This window comes from Lacerta agilis, chromosome 3 (genome assembly GCF_009819535.1).
Source record: "Lacerta agilis isolate rLacAgi1 chromosome 3, rLacAgi1.pri, whole genome shotgun sequence".
NCBI classification, from domain to species: domain Eukaryota; kingdom Metazoa; phylum Chordata; class Lepidosauria; order Squamata; family Lacertidae; genus Lacerta; species Lacerta agilis.
In genome coordinates, this window is record NC_046314.1 from 81,619,336 (window position 1) to 81,639,320 (window position 19,985).

Below are 19,985 nucleotides of genomic sequence, written 5' to 3' on the forward strand. Positions count from 1 at the left end.
CTTATAACTGAGCTACAGTCTCTCCCAGCCCAAAACAATCCCTCCCCATGTGGACATTATTTAAGCTAATTCAAATATTTATAATCAGAATATTTTTGCATTTGAGGCGAACCACAAACTGGTGCCCCTGCCCAGGCCAGGGAAGAAGGAGTGGCTGCAGATCTACATCAGGATCAAGAGGAAATAGAGATCTACATTGAAACAAGGGGAGGAAGGAGACCACCTCCTATTTGCCAAGAGGCCACTGCTGAGGAGGTGGGCAGAACCTACCTCCAAGGTACACAAGGCCAGATCTGCTGTATCTGTGGATCCTGCTGCCCAAAGCGGCCACCTCAGCTTGGCTCGTGAATGGGCCAGCCGTGCCTGGGTGGACACTGAAATGGCATTCTATCCCCTACCCCCCAGTGCCTTCGTAGAGTGGGAACTCGCTGGGTGCTAGAGGCCATCCTCTCTTTCCCCCTGCAATACAATAACGTGTGTCTACATTCTTTGGTTCCTTAAGGAAATGAAGTGATGCTCAGTAGCAATGCAGGCAAGCCGTTGTGGGGCTTTGTTTTTAAGCTAGTTGCCTGCTCAGAGTTTGAATAGGGCTTTTTGACAGGTGCTACTTGTGCCAGATCCTATGATTGTACAGCACAGATGCTGTGATCCGTTCCCTTAGCTCCATCCCTTTCCCCCAGTTAGCCCCGTCTGCATGTTCCAAGCACCAACATTGCCACCCTAACAGATGGGGGGCGGGGCGGGGGTCCACAGGGTTGGCAGAGATCCCTTACAATGAGCATGTGTCCTTCTCCCCTCCTCCTCTCCCTTGTTTGTTGAGAGAGACAGAGCTGGATCTGGGTATAGAGTTTAAAGGACAGCTGACAAGGAGGAGTCTTTTTTCAAAAAGAAAGAAAGAAAGAAATGTATCCCACATTGTCCGAGCATAATTGTGGTGCTGCTGCAGGCGAATCGTTTTGCCAGAGTTAGTGCAGAAACGTGAACGCTGGCCTTGACACAGGACCGTTCTGCTATTCTGGAAGACACCAGGAAGGAGACAGTAAGAGCTTCTGTGGTTACACATTGTTTAGCTGTCTTCTGGGAACTCTACTACTCAGGGATGTGTTCCCATCCCATGGCAGAGATGACCTCTGGAAGTCAACTGGAGCATCCAAGCTTCCTGTTCCATGTTCTTATGGAAAATGTAGGAACCCGGGGGGGGGGGGTGAGCTAGCCATGGACTACTGCAGTCCTTACTTGCTGGCCGTTCCAGCCTAAAACTAAGCTGGTTTTCTATTTCTATTATGGAGGATTGCACAAAAATATTATAGTTTGGGAAGGTTGTTTTTTTTGGGGGGGGAGAATAAGTGAAGATGTACAATTTCTTCTTCTTTCTCTCAACTCTAGCTCTCTCTTAACCTAAATATAGGAAAGTGCATACTGAAACTGAATGTTTTGCCTCTGCTCTTGCAAAGATTTTGATAAGGAATAAAGGAAACAGCAAGTGAAAATTAAGGGGTAGGGTGGAAAGGGGGGTAAGATAGGAAAGCTGCTAAAGTGGGAGCTTAAAAGGATATTGTTGGGAGAAATGTAGGGATTAAAGGAATAATAAACAGTCTGATTGATGTCCTGATATGTTGCATTTAAAGTGTAGTTTTTCATCACATGATTTCAAGCTGTGCTTTACAAATAGGGTAACTGGTGCAGTCAACTTCGAACAGCTTTTGAATTAGACATGCCTTTAAGATGTATTAATTGAGAAAACCATTATAATTGTTTATTACATTTATGTGGCTGCCCATCAGTAACAGTTCCTGGGCCACTTACAAAATATTAATCTAATACAGAAATATTATCAAACATTCACAAACTACCTGCATGAAGATAATGTAATTATTTAATAGGTTGATTAATTTATTAAAAGTTCAAAGACAATCCAAAAGTTTGTCTTTACACATCACATTTAAAACACCAGTGTCCCACAGCTAAGTTGGAATCTGCACACATATTAAAAATGCTGTGGAAATGCTTTTTAATTTTTTTTTGAAAAATACATTAAATTTGGCATAGCTCACTGTAGCCATCTAGTGTCACATTTGTATATGGCACTTTACAACACATTTAAAACGTTTTATTTGCAGCTGTATAGCTGAGTCCTAAGATGGTTTTCCATGCTGCTGTTTGGTGATAAATTAAAAAGTTTGTTCAAAGCATTTCAGAACCTCTGATGGCAATCTTGGCAGGGTAGCTAAAATTTAGATTTGACCTTACAATTATAATTGTTATGAGGCCATTGGTGATAATAAATCAGGCCCATATTTCCAATGATAGGAATGCCAATTTATTCCTTCCCATCTGTTTTGGCAGATGTTTTGTGAGAACCTTTTTCTTGCTTTCCTAGCTTTCATACCATTGCAAACCAAGAAGGACAACTCTTCCTATCTGTGGAAAGCTGTTCCTGGGCTTGTGGTAAGACTTTATGTGATATATCCTGTCCCACAGAATCACCCAGACATTTCACTCAATTAACCAGGGCAGAATATGGAGGCGAGTGGCTGTTTTCATGTGAACAAGCCCTTAGAGGTCAATCAGTCTGTAAACAATTAGAGAACTTAAATCATGATAAGCTGAGCCTGACCTGTAGAATCTCATCTCCAAAAGAGAGTGTGCTTAAACTATGCAGTTTTAATGCCATTATTTGCATGATCTCGATGGCAAATGATATCTTGATTAGTCTACCTTTCTGCTTGAGAGGTGCTATAATTTTGATGTTGTGAACAAATATGAACCTATGTGGATGGAGAGGATTAGGTAGCCTCAGTGGCTAGAAATGTATTTTTGTAGCTGCAACTCGTATGACAACTGTGGCTGTTTCTGGAGAGCTTGGCCACAGTAGCTCAGGCACTGGAGACTTAAATGTTGAATTACTGCAATACTTTCTCTCCTAACCTGATCTGGCAGCTGCAGTTAGTGCAGAATGCAGCAACACAGCAGACCCTTCAAGTGTCCCTAGTTTCCAGGGACACCCCCAGATTTACAGAAGCCATCCCAGTTTCTGATTTGATCCTGGAATGTCCTGCTTTTCCTTAGGACAGTGTTTTTCAACCACTGTTCCGCGGCACACTAGTGTGCCGCGAGATGTTGCCTGGTGTGCCGTGGGAAAAATTGAAAAATTACTTTATATATATTCAATATAGGCACAGACTTAAATTTTTTAACATTTTCTAATGGTGGTGTGCCTCGTGATTTTTTTCATGAAACAAGTGTGCCTTTGCCCAAAAAAGGTTGAAAAACACTGCCTTAGGACACCCCTATTTTCTTTCAACAGAGAAATGTTGGAGGGTATGGAGTTATCTGAACTCCAAGCCATCTGAAGGCAACCCTGTATAGAGACTTTTTAATGTTTAATGTTTTTTATATATATGTTGGAGTGACTGGGGCTAACCCAGTCACATGGGTGGAGTATAAATAGAACAACAACAACAACAACAACAACAACAACAACAACAACAACAACAACAACAACAGAATAGGACATCCCTATTTTCATCAGAGAAATGCTGGAGGGTATGAGCACAGCTACCAGCAGGAATTAAACCCTGTCAGCACATAAACACCTCTGCTCAGAGAACTGCATTGCTTGCTGATGTGTTACTGGGCCAAATTCAAGGTGTTGCCATTAGTATATAAAGCCACTAACAGCTTGGGACCAGTTTACATGTAGAAGCAACTTACTCCATATATGCCCACAATACAACAGTACTTACACTTTGGAACTCCCTGCCTGTTGACATCAAGCAGGCAGTTTTGCTGTATGTTTTCAGTACCTGCTTTAACGTTTTTGTATAGGAAAGCCTATGAAAACATGTAGACGCTGCATGTGTTTTAATCTGTGTTTTGTTTACTGTTGAGTTTAATTAGTTTTCAAAGTGTGTGTTTTTATAAAAAAACACCCTGTTTTTAACAGTATTTTGGGGGTAATTTTAATTCTTTAGTTTGTTTTTGTAAATCACTTTGAGGCTTTATTACAATCAAGTGGTATATAAATTATGTTAAATAATAAGAATAAAATAAAATAAAATAAGAGAGCAAGAGATGCAGGCAAAGCTGGCATCAGGGCTTCCTGCAGTCAAACTGGCCCATCTTGCCCCTGAGGCTCATGGGCTCTCCCCTAGCCCAGGCCACAGCAGTTTGCAAATGTGCCTATAGGTCCAAAAAGGTTGGCAAGCTCTATACTAACTAATCCTGTTCAGGAAAGAGCTCTTGCAAATTTTACTGAGAATCTGCCTCCTTCTAGCCTCAGTCTCCAAGTGCTTCCTGTTCAGTGTGGTCACAGTATTGCAGATGATTTCTTTCCTTAACTGGTCTTTAAATAGAGCAATTCCTTTTCCTTATGGTCAGATGTTAATTACTGGTTTTCTCTCATTTTCCCCTGCTCTTTTGTTTCAAAATTGTGCATTTTCAGAAAGACAAAGTAAAATAATGAAAGGAAACCAGTAATTAAGGGCAGTGGAAAACAAGAACAAGCTAAGAATGGGTCGATTCATCAGCAATGGCTTGCTGCACTGAACAGGAAGCAATCAGAGGCAGACACCACAAAATGGTGTCTAATTAAAGACACAATAGCCCTGGAAAACCTTAGTGGTATTTTGCCTGTCTGCACTGGATAGACCGATGCTACAAGTGCCCCTTAACCATGAAAACGATCAGCACAAATCAAGTTGAATATAGATGGAAGGACAACATGGGGGTGTGGCGAAATTGAATGCAATAGGTTGGCAAAATCATCTGGATTCCCTGCAAAAAAAAAGCAAGTGAACAATTGCAGACTGCATAGCTAGATTGGAAACAAACTGACATATCCTTTTGTTACAAAATTCCAATTTGGAATTCCAATACAAAAAGCCCTTGATCTGGCTACCATTATGTCATCAGACATGCTACAGTGAAATGGAAAAAAGAAACACATTATCACTACTAGCTTTACCTAACATACAGACAACTGGTCTCATTGGGCGGCACCAGAAAAAAGGGGATGAGGCACACAGAAGGGGCAAAGTATATTTACAAGCGAGTGATTTATAGGTGATCTGTCATAGGTGTGTTAGTTGAGATTCTTGCATTGCAGTGAGTTGGACTAGATGACCCTTCCCTTCCAACTCTACAGTTCTGTGATTGTACGTCCCACACGTTAAGATCTCTGAAAGAAAAACAACCATATATGTTACAGGCAGGAGTCCAGCAAGAGGGACAAGGTGGGGTTGAGGTCATTTTGGGGGGAGAATGCTTGCCCCCCCCCCACACCACCCATCATGATGGGTCTTCCCACAAACAACCCATGTGGCTTACTGGAAACCCATTGGCTTCCTAATAGTTTCGTTGTGTTATGTTATTACATTGTTGCACGCCATTCCAAGCTCTGAGCAGTGCTGGATTCCAGGGGCTCCAGCCTCTCTCTCTTTTTTTTTTTTTTAACTTTATTGTTTAATACAGAAAGAATGAATCCAAATAATAACATCGTCTCGAAATACACAAGACATATACAGAAAAAAAGAGAATTTGAGTTAAAAAGCCTGCATATGGCTCTTTGCTTAGATAAAAGCCTCATTATACATGTCATGACCTAATCCATACATCATTACTAAAAAAAGAAAAAAAAGAAAATAATAAGATACCTCTCTAATTCATGACATCCTATTCCGAATACATTAATCATATCAGTCACTTTATTATCTGACCCTTTACGCCTATTACACATATCTCCCTTTATTCCTTCTATCCATTCGTCCATTCAGTTATTATTCTATCCTTCTCCCTTGTGACTTCCACTTGTCCTCCTCCCAGATTCCATTTAACACTTCTTTATACTACACTAATATTCATTGTAATCTTTCATTTCTTCACCATTCCATTAACACTTTTCCTTTTGATCCCGATACAGAATGTCTAAAAATGGAGCCAGCATTTCACAGTGGGGCATTGCTTTTTGATGTATTCTCCAAATTTTCCCCAGTCTTGTTGGAATTTTTGATCATTGTATCCTCTAATTTTATCTGTTAATTTAGCCAGATCAATATAATTGAATAATTTTTCTTGCCATTCTTTAATTCCCGGCAGATCTTTCTTTTTCCAATATTGAGCTATTAAAGTTCTGGCCGCGGCAGTGGCATAATGAAAAAGTTTTACATCCTGTTTATTTATTTCTCCATCCAGAATTCCCAATAGAAGTGCTTCGGGGTTTTTCTTTATATTGTATTTCATCATTTTTTTAATTTCTTCTAAGACCTGGGTCCAAAAATTTTGAATCACCTCGCAGTGCCACCACATATGTATAAAGGTCCCCACTTCCTTTTGGCACTTCCAACAAGAGTTGCTCTTTCCTTTATACATTCTATTTATTTTACTTGGCGTCATGTACCACCTGTAGAACATCTTGATTAAGTTTTCCCTGATCCCTTGTGCCGCCGTAAATTTCCATGATTTTTTCCACAGCCCTTCCCATTTTTCAAGTTCGATTGTCTTCCCTAGATCTTTTGCCCACTTGATCATGGTTTCCTTGACCATCTCGTCTTTGACTTCCCACTCCAGTAATACATTATACATATTAGATATTAGTTTACATCTATTCTGCAAGAGGTGTTTTTCTAATAAGGAAGGTTCATTTAAGAATCCTTTTTGCATCTTGTCTTTATTAAATTTACTATTTATTTGGTGGTATTGTATCCATCCAGTTAAGAGGTGTTTGATGTCGTTATATTCTTTTATCTTCAAGTTTCCATCCCGCTGTTCTGTTAGATCTTTGTATGTGCCCCAATGTCCTTTTGAATTTATTTTTTTAATTGTGATTATTTCAATTGGGGATATCCATTTAGGTGTTTTGGGTTCTAATAATCTTTTATGTCTTTCCCAGATTTTCAATAAAGACTTTTTAATTACATGATTATTAAACCCTTTGTGGGCTCTAACTTTATCTTCTGCTAAATACGCGTGCCAACCAAATTTATTTTCGGATCCTTCCAGGTCTAGCAGTTCATGGTTATCTAGTGTTATCCAATCTTTTAACCACAAAAAGCCTGCCGCCTCATGGTATAATTGTAAATCCGGCAACGCCAGACCGCCTCTATCTTTGGCATCAATCAGAAGCTTATATTTGATTCTTGCCGGTTTATGATTCCATATAAATTTGGTCAGATCTTTCTTCCATTCTTTAAAAATGGTTGAGCATGTTCCTAGTACTGGGATCATTTGGAAGAGGAACAACATTTTAGGGAGGATGGTCATCTTTATGGATGCAATTTTACCTAACAGGGATAAATTAAGTCTGCTCCATTTATCTAGATCTTTTTTTATTTCCTTCCAGGTTTTGATATAATTGTCTTTGACTAGATTATTTGTGTTATTCGTGATCCATATACCCAGATATTTTGTTTTATTTATCACTTTCAAGCCTACCTCTTTTTGCAGTCCCTCCATTTCCTCTTTGTTCAGATTCTTAGTCAAAATGTTCGTTTTGTTCTTGTTCAATCTAAGTCCAGCCAGGTTTCCGTATTCCTCCACTTTCTTTATGCTTTGTTTAATACTTTCTGTTGGTTCTTCTACCATGATCATGATGTCGTCCGCAAAGGCTCTTATTTTATGTACATCCCTCCCGTTCCTAATACCTTTGATTTTGTCATCCTTTCTTATGTTTTCCAATAAAAACTCCAAACTTAATATGAAAAGTAACGGGGATAAAGGACAACCCTGCCTGGTGCCTCTCATCCAGGGTTTGTGTTTCCTTTTTGAAATGAGGCACAGCAGAGACTGAGGTGTCTTCATGATATATGGTTTATTTACACATATATACAACCTGAGCCTATGATGGAAGGTTCACAGCATAAACATCCCAAGAGAGTTTTGCTTCTTCCATAGCTGCAGCCCTGAATAAGCCATCATGCTCTATCTGCTGCCTTGCTTCTCCCAGACACATAACTCCTAACTCTAACCTCTCCAAGTTCTGGCTTTATCTGTTGAAGGAAAGTCCTCACTCCTTCCTCATCTCACAACAATACCATTTTGATCTTTGGTTGTCTTAATGGCCCATCAACCAGGAGGCTTCCCTGGCTGAATTAGCTTTTAACACTTGCTAAATTGAGGAATTAAAGTAATCTGTCACTGAGTTTAACACCCTAAGGTTTCATTAGATTCTAACACTTTGCTAAATCCGGGGATTATAGTGATCTGGCAATTTCCTGCAGTTAGAGGCCTTTAATTAAATTCTAACACTTACTGATTCCATGAATTGAGAAGTGTCTAGCACTCACAAGCTCATAACAATATATATACATTAATTACATTCAAGCCGGAATTCTTTTGTTGTTGAAACATAGTCAAGTTGTCAGACAGAATTTCCTAATAAAAGCAAGATGTTTCCCTGTCTGGTGCAGAAACAGCTGTAGCAATACTCTGATTACAGTGAAATTATTTTATTTTATTTTTGCAGTGACTTTTGACTCAGGATAGGGGATTGCAACTCGCATTGTCACTGACTATTGGCCAACCTGGGGCTGAGGGAAGTCCAATAACATCTGGAGCAGTGTTTTTCAACCACTGTTCCGCGGCACACTAGTGTGCCGCGAGATGTTGCCTGGTGTGCCGTGGGAAAAATTTGTTTATTTGATTCCTATTCAAGAGAATTACTTTATATATAGTCAATATAGGCACAGAGTTAAATTTTTTAACATTTTCTAATGGTGGTGTGCCTCGTGATTTTTTTCATGAAACAAGTGTGCCTTTGCCCAAAAAAGGTTGAAAAACACTGATCTGGAGGGTCCCTATCTGTCCTTAATTTAAATGTTACTCCCTGTCCATGACTATTGCAGAAATATCTTCCCCTACGTAGGCAACTGAAGCATTCTGTGTAGGAATTAATGTGCACCTTGCCCACAGATTTCTGTATGCAACAATAGGGCTCTTCACAAATTATGCTGACTACAGTGAGACTGCACCTTCTTTTCCTGCCCTGCCCCATGGGTGCATCTAGGATTTTTGTTGGGGGGGGGGCTTTTGTTAGGGGACCAGAACCTCAGTTATTTAAGTGTTTCTTTATTGATTTTATTTATTGGGGGGCAGCAGCCACCCTGCCCCTTCAAATTTGGCATTAAGTTTTGAAGTAGCAAATGTATTTACAAAGCAGCATCACAGCTGTTGTATGTGTGAATCTGTATTCTTTGACCGTGCAAATAGAGCCTACAACTGTTCAGATCATGTACACTCGCCCAACCCAAGCATGTGGAGCTTTAAATGTGAAATCTACACAAGCACAAACGTGATGGCTATAAATCTGTGTTCACGGCACAATCGTGTCTGTCTTAACACTTAAAAAAGCACTCATGCCAGGAAATCATATCTGTCATGTGTTGCAATAAATCTATGTCTTCTTTAAAAAACTAGTTACAGGTAGGTAACCGTGTTGGTCTGCTGTAGTCGAAACAAAAACAAAAAAAAAAATTCCTTCCAGTAGCACCTTAGAGACCAACTAAGTTTGTTCTTGGTATGAGCTTTTGTGCGCATGCACATGAAAGTTCACACTAATAACAAACTTTGTTGGTCTCTAAGGTGCTACTGGAAGGATTTTTAAAATTTTATTTTCTTTAAAAACTAGATTAGTACTGGTTTTACTTTGAATTACGTGGGGACAGAGCACCATGCTCTTTTTAGTGCTTAGGGCCTCTGGAGGTCTTAATTTGGCCCTACACACATGCCTATAAATTTGCGTTTCTAATTGCACGTGCAAAGAAGGCTCTTTCAAACACCAGATTCAAGTAGGTGGAGGGGAAAGGGCCTGCAGGTATGCTTCCTGTGTGTCTGCTCAGTTGGAAGCCCTGCCCTAAGGCCTATACAAGCAGGGCTGGATTTAGGTTTGATGAGGCCCTAAGCTACTGAAGGTAATGGGTCTCTTTATATGTCCAGCTGTCCTTTTCAACAACAAATTGTCGCTGGTTTTTTTGTGTTGAATATATGCTATATGGTAATTTACTTACATCATAGGAACCTACACAACACAAAACACTGTAGCTGTATATGTAGGTTTTATTTTATTTATTTATTATCTTATATTTTGGAAATGTACATCCAGGTTTTTTTTTACTTTAATTTTTTTTTGGGGGGGGGCCAAGAGAGAGGGGCACTTAGCTATAGGTTGTTTAGCTTATAAGTAAATGTATAATACAAGCCGCAGTTGACATTGCTCCAGAGAACTGTCTTCTGCCCAGTTGTGTGAAGAGCAAATACCGAGAAACTCTCTCACAGTGAAAGTTCCCCCCCCCCATCACGCTGCGCTCAGCGCGCATTGGGCTGCGGCTCCGGAACAGCAGCCCCTGCGCCGCAGGATGGAGCGCGGATCCTTGGCCAGGCCGGGAGCAAGCGACAATCAGCGATCCGGGCTCCGGACTCCCAGCCTCTGTCCGTCCAGAGCTCTAGTCCCGCCTCCCGTGCCCGGAGGCTGTTGGAGTCCGTGTTCTCCGTTGCTATAGCGCCTGGGGAAGTTTCCTTTCCGAGTCCCCGCGCTTTGAGCCTATCCTTGTGGAATTCAATTGCATCATCGCCTCCGACGCGCTCAGTTGCTAAGACAACTCTGGGCACTTGCAGGGAACGTTCCTCTCTCCTCCGCCCGATCGCCTGCACGCTCGCTCGCTCGCTCTCCCTTCCCCTAGATTCCAGCGGCCCGCGCGCTAGGTGGCAGGAGAGGACGCGCAGCAATAAGCAGGGGAAGCGGGCGTGTGGCTTAGCTGTCAACCCTCCCTGCTCCTTTCCCAATGCTATAATAAGGGAATTTCCCGCAAAAAAGGGAAAGATTGACAGCTATGGCTCGTGGGGTTCCTCCGATAGGACAGGAGGCAGGAAAGCGAAGAACCTTCCCTCAGTTCCCTTCTATAACCTCATCCTCTAGCTAGCAAGAGGCTAGTGGCCGGGTTACATTCTTTCCCGCGCAATTTTATAGCTTCACTTTTAGGCGAACGTGCGCGCACACTTTAAAAGGGAAATTGCACTTCAAGCAAACGCATGAGATTGCAAGGGGGGGGGGAGTTTGCCCCATCCTTTTCTCTCTTGGCTCGCAGGTGCCTAGAACTCCCTCAGGCTGCTTGCAACTAAACCGAAGAAGAGAGCGCGAGCTGTAGCGGCGTTCGTGTCTGAGTGAGGCGCTAAGGCGGCTCCTGTCGTCTTTAACAGCCTCCCCACGGGCAGAAATCCAGCAAGCGACACCTTCCTCAGTACGGCTGCCTCGCGCTGGGAAAAGCTTCACCTGTTGGATTTCTGTCGCGCGGCCGTTCAAAGGCGCCGGAGAGGCGCGGTTCATTCCAGCTGCTGCCGGAGTCCCTTCCCGCATGGCGCGCGACGGGATGGGTGCGCCCTTTCGTTGCTTTGTGTCGGAGGCGTCCCTCTTCTCCCCTCGTCAATCCGTGCTCCTTTCCCCCAACTGCACCCCGAACCTCCTCCGGGAAGCGGCCGACTTCCACCCCCAGGAGGGAGAAAGGCTGCGCGTTTTTTTGGAAGCCGTCTTTTCCCCTTTGCCCAAGCCGCATTACCTCATGCTAAAGAACTCCCTGCCTGAAGGGCTGGGCTAAATATCGGGACTGGAACCGGGACCGGGAGTGGGAGAGAAGTGAAGACGGGGCCAGGAGGGAAAGGGAGAAAAGGAAACAGGCCCGCTTGAACCCTGGGTGGGTGGGTGGGTGGGTGGTGGTGGGCGCGCGCTCCTTCCTTTCCTTCCTTCCTTCCTTCCCTCCCTCCCTCCCCCTCTTGCTTTCGGCCGCCGAGCAGGATGCGCGCCTTTCCGTGCCGCGGCTGCTCTGACCGCGGTGTGTGTCTCTGTGCCTCCCCTCGCAGATCCCCGCCGAGCGCCCGGAGCGCAGCATGCCCGCCCCGCTGCTCGCCCTCCTGCTTCTGCGAACCCTGCTGACTCGCCTGCTGCTGGTGGCTCGCCAGCGCCTCCTGCCGCTGCTCCGGCGCCTGGGGGCCCGCCTGACTTCCCGGCAGTCCCGCGAGGCGCTCCTCACCTGCCTCCTCTGCGTCCTCAACCTGCGCAAGAAGGTGGACGACGCCTGAGGCGAGCTCTGCAGGGAGACGCCAAGGAGAAGGGGCGGCCGCAGCAGCAGCAGCAGAAGCCCCCAACTTTGCAGGTAGGTAGCCCCACCACCACCACCACCTGTCATCCTCGCCGCCGCCGCCGCCGCTACCACTCATACAGAGACTTTCGAAGTGGAGCAGCACCCCAAAGAGCGAGGAGGAAACCGACGTCACCCCGCGCTGCAGCCAATTTTTTTTCTCTCTCCAGCATTTGAAGGGACATTTTTAGCTTCTGGGTGAGTGCGTGTGGAGAAGGAGCTGCTGTCCGCCTGCCAAAGGAGAGGGAGAGCAATCAGGGAGCAATCAGCAACTCCAGCCCTCCCAAGGAAGAAGATTTAATTTCTGATCTCATTTCTCAAGATCCACCCCCAGACAAAACCCTTCCAGCTTCAAGCCTCTCCCAATGCTTTTCTCCTCTTCGCTTTGAAGCCAGGACCAAGCTCCCACCCACAACCCCACACTCATGGTCTTTTGGTTTCTGGTGGAGATTTATGGATGGGGAAGCAAAGCACCACCACCATCGCTGACCAGAGGCCTGGCGTGGTGGTAGCAGCGTGATTTCTCAGGCCTGGAAGCCGAAGAAGTCTGGAAGTCCCCTTCCGTCAGACATTTCCGAGCAAGCTTAACTTCTGAGAGAGTTCCTGGGAGGACTGAACCCAACGGAGCAAATTCTGCATCTGCATACTTCAGAAGAGGCTGGAAAAGAATCTCTTGTGACCTTTCGAAGTGTTTTATAGTCTCTTGTTAGAGTTCAGAACTGGTGGCCCACTCTCCCCTTCCCTTTCCCCTGTTTCCTGTGTGGCCAATGCGAGGGGGAGAAATGTCTGGCAGCAGAGCAAGGAAGGTCCAGCCGTTCACTATTACCACCAAGCTTTCCCAACCCAAGTGCTCCCTGGACTTTCCAGGAGACAGCTGCCCCGACATAGCTGCTCTGGATAATCACGCCCTGCACCAAAACCTCAATGAGCGTGTGTCTCTGTATCTGACTCAGGCTTCTCCCGTGTCCTCTGAGGGTAGGTTTGACAGCACCAGCCCCATTGAGGTGGCCACCAATGAAGATCGCATCAACCGCAACTCCCTGTCCCGCTCTATCAAGAAAATCACCTTGTCCAACTGGCACGGAGAACCTAATCCAGGGGAGGAAACATCAACTCATACCCGTTGTGAGAGGAACTGCAACAACAACAACTGCAGAACAGGGAAATCACAGTTTAAGGTAAGGTCTTTTATATTCTTCCTCTGCCTTACTTTGTTTTGTTTTGTTACACTAGAGTGCATTGCTGCACTCTATATCACAGTCACATCAGGCCTGACCTCTCCCTTGGTTTTAGGGTCCTCTGAGAAGACACTACAAGTAGATGAAGGGGTGGTTATGTGTGGGTCAATATGTGTCTCAAGGGTTTTTAATAGCTTAAGTTTCCCCCTTTTTATCTGTTGAGGAAGATTATATTGAGAGCTTTGATCGCCTGAGACTAAGGAAGCAGAATTACTGTACTCCTCATATCATGGTAGAAAATAATTATTAACAAGGGACAGTTGGAGATGATGATGTCATCCTTTTTTCTGTAGGGATAAGATGAAACAAAGCACCTGCCTCCCTTGAACCACCACTGAAGTTTCCTTCATTATCATATTTTGCAGTTTCTGATAGTAGTTTTATGCAGATAGATCGATACAAGCAGCACCAGCCTTGCTTGTCAGAGATAGCTGTAGATCCTGGATAGTTTAATCCCTATTTTGATTACAATGGCTTTTCCATACAACCCTTCCCAAAACTGGGAACAGAGCCCAGGGATTTCTAGTTCTGCCTTGCCTTCTTTTATATCATTTCTATTCCATCTCTTATCTGTTGGGTTCATCTGCCTTTTTGGATGGCCTGTGGATGATGTAGTGAGAAAGCAACTAGCTGAGCATGGTATGGCAAGCCCAGGAAAGGCTGCCCATATCTTTAGTAAGCCTCTTAAGTTTCCTTTTTCCATCATGCTTTGCCCACAGGCATGTCAATGATGGGCAGGTTTTTATAGGGGTAGTGAGCAGAGTGATGCTGGTAAAGGCTTGGAGGTACACAGTTGAAAGACTTTGTACTTCTTTGCAGCAGTGGTTCCTGGGCTTGAAAGAAAAGGCAGTTTGCATTCTGGTGAAGCCTTCTACTTTTGTAATCCAGAGTCTCTCTACATAGTATTGTGCCAGTGCTTAAAAACCATACCCAGAGTTGCTTTCATTTCTTGCTCAGACTTGGGTATTTTTTGTATACACACAACCCTAGCAATGCCCTTTATTCCTGCTATGCTAGTACTAGGGTTGTTTTGAGCAGTTCTAAGGGCCGATTGTTCTGCCTGTGTTTTTAAAGTCCACATGGAAGTGCTGGCAAATCCCTGAAAAGATGCATTGTTGGGCAAACTTTATAGAAGCACCTTTTAAAAGTGGATGTCTCTGGATCACATAAGATCCATTTCCCCATTACAAAGATGCATTACTTGTAACAGTTTTCAAGCTGCTTCTCTGCAGAACTTTTAAACACTCAGAGAAGAAGAAAGTAACACTGAGACTACCGGTGATTCTATCCTCATGACACATCAGCTTTGTGAAATTATGAAACATGCCCCAATGGGATAAACTGAGGACATCCTGCTTATTTCGGTTTTGAGTGAAGTCAAGATTTTGTCAGGTTCTCTGTAGTGTCTGGTAAAGGCATTACTTCATTGTGCTATCTCATAGGCCCCAGGGAAAGCGTCCTCCAAATTGACCTTGACATCTCAGCCAAGAGTCTGTCTATAAGGCCTTCTGTGTTTCCCTGGCATTGAGCCTCATAGGACCCAGGCTAGTCCTTCCTTTGGATAGACATACATTTGCCCTCATTTGTGTAGTCACACCAGCCAGCGAAGGTTGCAGCCAGTCACTTCTCAGTTGCAACCTCTACTTTCCAAATCAACAGAGAGAAAGACTAACTCGTTTCTTGTTTTCACATGTGCTCCGGCTGCTGCTTGTTGAATGGGATGATATGGCAAGGGAGGGAGGGGGTCCTGCCTCCGCAATCCAAGCAGAGCAGCTCTGCAGGAAGGATGAGATCATCTTTGTGCTGACAGCCTTGTTTTCCTGCAGCTGATGGATTGAGGGAGCTTCGTATGTAAATAAAGCACTTATGTCACCTACAAGCTTATCTCCCATTACTGAGCTCTGGCTGGAGAAGGGCCAAGTGGGTTGTGGTGGGGAATATGTGGGCAGGTTTAACCGTGAACATCTCAGACCACAGGGCACTGTGCCAAACACAGTAACAATCATTTCATAAACAGGATAGGAGCAAAGCATCACCTAACACACCGATGGGATAGTTGTCCAGGCCAGGAAGTCTAATTTGTATGTTTGAGCTCTTCATCACTTGGATGCTTTGATAGTTCAAGCCCCTTTAAGTCTTATCTGGATAACAAAATGTATCCCAAAATCCGTGGTGGAATATTCTTGTTCGTATATGTTTTGGAGAGGAGTAGCCTGGCTCCAGTGGCCTAGCTAATGGTTTTCTTACCCACCCACTCACCCACGCCAGATCTCAGATGTACACTCCAGTAATGAACAGAGGGAGTGTACATACTTCAAAGAAATTGTGATATGGTGATTCATACATTTATAAAACACCCCCACCTCCTGCTAACTGAAGATCTTCTGAGCAGCAAGAAGCTTGTCTTGGGCTATCATTTCTTTGCTTGAAAAACTGAGCCCCAAACTTGCATGGTCCACCAGAAATCTCAAGAGATTTTGGAGACCCGTTGGAAATGATGCATTCAAAGCTACTTACGTAACTTGCCTTGACCAGACCCCTCTGCACGTACATGACACTTGGGCTGTAGTGCAATTCACAAAAGTTAAAAGTAAATCCAGGGTCTTGCTTCCAAGTAAATGTGCTTAGATTTGTGCTGTTGTAAGCCCAACAATAATTAAACAACCAATAGAAGAAGAAGAAGAAGAAGAAGAAGAGGAGTTTGGATTTGATATGCCGCTTTTCACTACCCAAAGGAGTCTCAAAGCGGCTAACATTCTCCTTTCCCTTCCTCCCCCACAACAAACACTCTGTGAGGTGAGTGGGGCTGAGAGACTTCAGAGAAGTGTGACTATCCCAAGGTCACCCAGCAGCTGCATGTGGAGGAGTGGAGACGCGAACCCGGTTCCCCAGATAACGAGTCTACTGCTCTTAACCACTACACCACACTGGCTCTCCAATAAGCTTATTTAGAAAAGTGCAAGATATTGAATGCTCATATAAGATGGAAATAAACAGTACCAAAAGGCAACATGAACTTCTAATATGTGCTTAAAATGTAGTTATGCTTGAGTGCACTTAAGTGCAAGCTTAACCTCTGCTTTTTGTTCTTATTCCCAGAACATAGCTTGTCAGTATTCAAATATACCCAGTTTAGGGTTCAGAGGCCACCACCACAGTAGCAAACCACCTGCTCTCCTTTGTTCTGAATCATGAACTCTGACAAGCATTTGTATTCTCTGGAACACAATAAATAATGATGATGATGATGCTCCCATGCTGTGTTCCTTCTTTGTTCCTTCCAAAAGAAAGTTCTTCAAGTCTGCTGAGCTCAGTCACAAGCATGCTACGACCACCTCCAGCGAGTCTCCCCTAAAAAAAAAAGTAGATTACATAGCTTTGGGTTGGGTGTTTGGGTGCTGATTTACTGTTCCCTCACAGAAACCTATGGTACTTTGTCTAGCACCATGTCACATTTGCTTCTAATAACATTGGCTGTTCACTTGTGTGAATTGCTTATAGCCCAATGTGTACATTAAGAAGGTACCTTCCTTTACTGCTAATGAAAGACAAATATAGAGAAGAAAATGTTCTGTGTCACTGCAGTCCATATCCTTCCTGGTTACATTTGACCATTTGTCACTGTTCTGTGCCAGATTTGTTCATTCCTGCTTCCCTCCCCCCACCCCCACCCCATATCCTAAGTCTTTGGGTATAGGTGAAGAACGTCTCTTCAGATTGCTTAATTTGATATTTCAGGCTTTGTGGATAAATGTCTGGCATAGGTAGCGTTGAGTGCTTATAGAGATCTGGATCCTGAGAAAGTATAGTTTTGTTAGACTTCAGGTTTTCTGCCTCTTCAGATAACACCTGTATTTCCTTCCTTCCCCGCTTGATAGCAAATCATATGGTATGTAAAGAGAGGCGGTGCAGTCCATTGGCCAAGATGTTATGCTTTTTGAGGTGGCTTTGGATATTAACTTCAGCCATGTACTTGCTGGGTTGCTTTGGAAAGTAGGCCTAGCGTATTAGCTTCTGTACTTCAGATGTAAAATAGGAATAAGTAGGCTATTACTTCCATTGCACTGTTCTTCCAAGAGTGAGAGTGGAACTTAGTGTTGGATAGGCAGTATTTCCAAATACAATAAAGGATTGAAGAGGGTTGCAAAGTGATGAGACTTTGTTCTGTATTCTTGTGGAGTGGCTGCCTGCAGATTTGTGACATAGTAGCAGCTGGCAGATAGGCTTTGTTGAAATTGTGGTTGCCCAGCTAGCATAGGTGTGTGATGCTCACCTAAGAGCATAATTTGGATGAGTCCTTGCTTTATGCTGCAGTTGGGCAAATGTGATGAAGTCTGCCCCTGAGAAGTTTCCTTTCTTCTTCACTCTGCCTTTGCATCATGAACAGCCCTTAGTTGTCCAATTCAAGTATTGTCTAATATTCTTCAGAGCTGGATGAGGTTGCACTCTCCTCATCTGTTATCTTCCCTCCCCCCTTCCTTTTTAGGTCTTTCTCAGAAAAGAGGTGGAAATAGAAGAAGAAAAGCAAGACTCTAGGAGGCCCCAGGCTAGTGGCCATTCTTCATTGGGCAGAGTTGCTCCTCTGCACCTGGGATGTGCCTTTATACCCCCTCTAATATATAAGCCCTTTGTTTGTGAGCCTTGGTGACTGTTTTGAGTCTTTTCAAATGTAAATAAAGGCAAACTCAATTATAGAATATGGACTGCATGCTTTCATTTTTGTCCTTGTAGAGCAGTGCAGTCAAATGAAGAGGAAGGAATGAGCCCATGTGAATTCCTTGGGTTCCTCGATAGATCATTGAAATCTCAAGGATGCAAAAAGCCTTTACAAATTAATAGACTCTCCACAGTTTCTCTGTACATTATCTACATAGTAAGTGGAGGTGCACACATTCTGAGGTTTGGATGGGGAGCCTGTGGCCCTCCAAATGCCATTGGACTCTCACTCCCATCAGTTCCAGCCAGCCGGGTTAGTGGCCAGGGATGATGGGAGTTGTAGTCTAACAGTATCTGGAGAGCTCAGATTTCCCATCCTGTTCTAAGGGCTGCCTCTGTTGCAGCCGTACATTCTGGCTCTGTTAAAGCATGTACAAAAAGCTACCTGAACCAAGGAAGAGCACATTCCATGAGAAGCTGCACAAGTGATTCATATGTGATGTAGATGTAGCAACAGAAGATATCTTGCGGCACAGTCCTGAGAACGTTTGCTCAGAAATATTGCCAAGTTCAGTAGAAGTTAATCACCAATGTGCCTGCTTAGCATTGTAGCTTTAGTGATTCACATGCCACCTTTCCAGGTTTATGGGGTCTTGTCTGAAGGGGGAGCTCTCATAGCTCTTCCATGTACAGATGTGTGTTCTTTCAGTGCAGTATATAAAAATGTAATCTGGGAGACCCTGGTACCAGTTTGCATATTCTTTCAGCTAATTGACAGCTAGCGTAAAGGACCAGAGCATTACCAGTTCATCACTTTCTAATGCATCCTTTGAAAGGCCACCACTCATGCCATGAGAACATGGCATGCCATTTTGTCTGAAGGCACAAGCTAATGGGAAATGTCAGAGTATTGTACCCCCCTCCAGTCTCTCAAAGGCTGTGCTCCACCACAGTCTCTTTTTTGTGTCCTTGTGCAAAGTGTCTTCCTTGTTCATTTCCAGCTTCCGTCGCTATATCCCGCCAGACAGAAATGCAAATGAAAAAAAGTTATGGGGAAAATGTCATGGGAGGAAATTAGGTTATGCCTGGGGCATGTCCACAAGCTTATCATGCAAAAACTGAACAGGACATCATTAGCAGGGTGATAACTTAGGCTATAAACAACTATAGATTATCAAGGACTCAGTCATCTGTGCTGTAAAGTTCGGTCCCTTTAATAGTGCCCCCCCTTCTTGAATAAGAATAAGAATTATTCTTGTTTTCTATAATGTGTCTAGCCGTGATCAATTTATGAGGCTGTTATGCTACCCCCAGTCTTGATAGGGAGCCACTTTTCCATTGTAGATATGTGTGTCCTCACTGACAACCCTATGCCACTTGCTGTCCTTTAGGAACTGTTTCTGTTCAGTCTCTTCTGTTTTCATTCCATATTTGTGTTCTGAGACATTCCCTTGCAAAACCTCTTGGTTTTCATTCAGGACTCCTTTTTGGATGCCCCTACGCTATAACTGGTTTAGCAGTGTTGGGGGCCCTCTATGTTTGTATAAAGGTGATGATGAAGAAGAGGAGTTTGGATTTGATATCCCGCTTTATCACTACCCAAAGGAGTCTCTAAGCGGCTAACATTCTCCTTTCCCTTCCTCCCCCACAACAAACACTCTGTGAGGTGAGTGGGGCTGAGAGACTTCAAAGAAGTGTGACTAGCCCAAGGTCACCTAGCAGCTGCATGTGGAGGAGCGGAGACACGAACCCAGTTCACCAGATTATGAGTCTACTGCTCTTAACCACTACACCACACTGGCTCTTTGCTAGACATCTTTCGCTCTAGAGTCATAGCTCAGTGGCAGAGCATCTGCTTTACATGCAGGAGGTCCCAGGTTCAATCCCTGGCATCTCCAGGTAAGGCTTGGGTTGTCCCCTGTCTGAACCCCTGGAGAGCTGCTGCCAGTCAGTGTAGATAGTGATG

General features: G+C 43.9%; 2 protein-coding genes across 8 annotated transcripts in view; both read left to right on the forward strand.

Annotated features, from left to right (window-relative positions):
- Positions 1-2,409: 2,409 nt before the first annotated feature.
- Positions 2,410-12,433, forward strand: MYMX (myomixer, myoblast fusion factor). Of its 2 annotated transcripts, none has more exons than XM_033144556.1 (3): positions 2,410-2,448; positions 11,848-12,140; positions 12,296-12,433. In XM_033144556.1, exon 2 carries the CDS (start codon positions 11,875-11,877, stop codon positions 12,064-12,066), a length of 192 nt encoding a protein of 63 aa, XP_033000447.1. In that variant the 5' UTR covers positions 2,410-2,448; positions 11,848-11,874; the 3' UTR covers positions 12,067-12,140; positions 12,296-12,433. The 2 variants fall into 2 exon arrangements, with proteins under 2 accessions (XP_033000447.1, XP_033000448.1); XM_033144557.1 differs by lacking the exon at positions 2,410-2,448 and adding an exon at positions 11,100-11,681.
- A 345-nt stretch (positions 12,434-12,778) lies between these two features.
- Positions 12,779-19,985, forward strand: part of LOC117044110 — a 52,074-nt gene continuing 44,867 nt past the window's right edge. For 5 of the 6 annotated variants that reach the window (XM_033144548.1, XM_033144550.1, XM_033144549.1 and 2 more), the window contains exon 1: positions 12,779-13,303. In XM_033144548.1, coding sequence (XP_033000439.1) covers positions 12,893-13,303 — 411 coding nt within the window. In that variant the 5' untranslated portion in view covers positions 12,779-12,892. Of the gene's footprint in view, positions 13,304-17,849; positions 17,910-19,985 lie in introns of all 6 variants that reach the window. The other variant, XM_033144553.1, reaches the window with a different exon arrangement.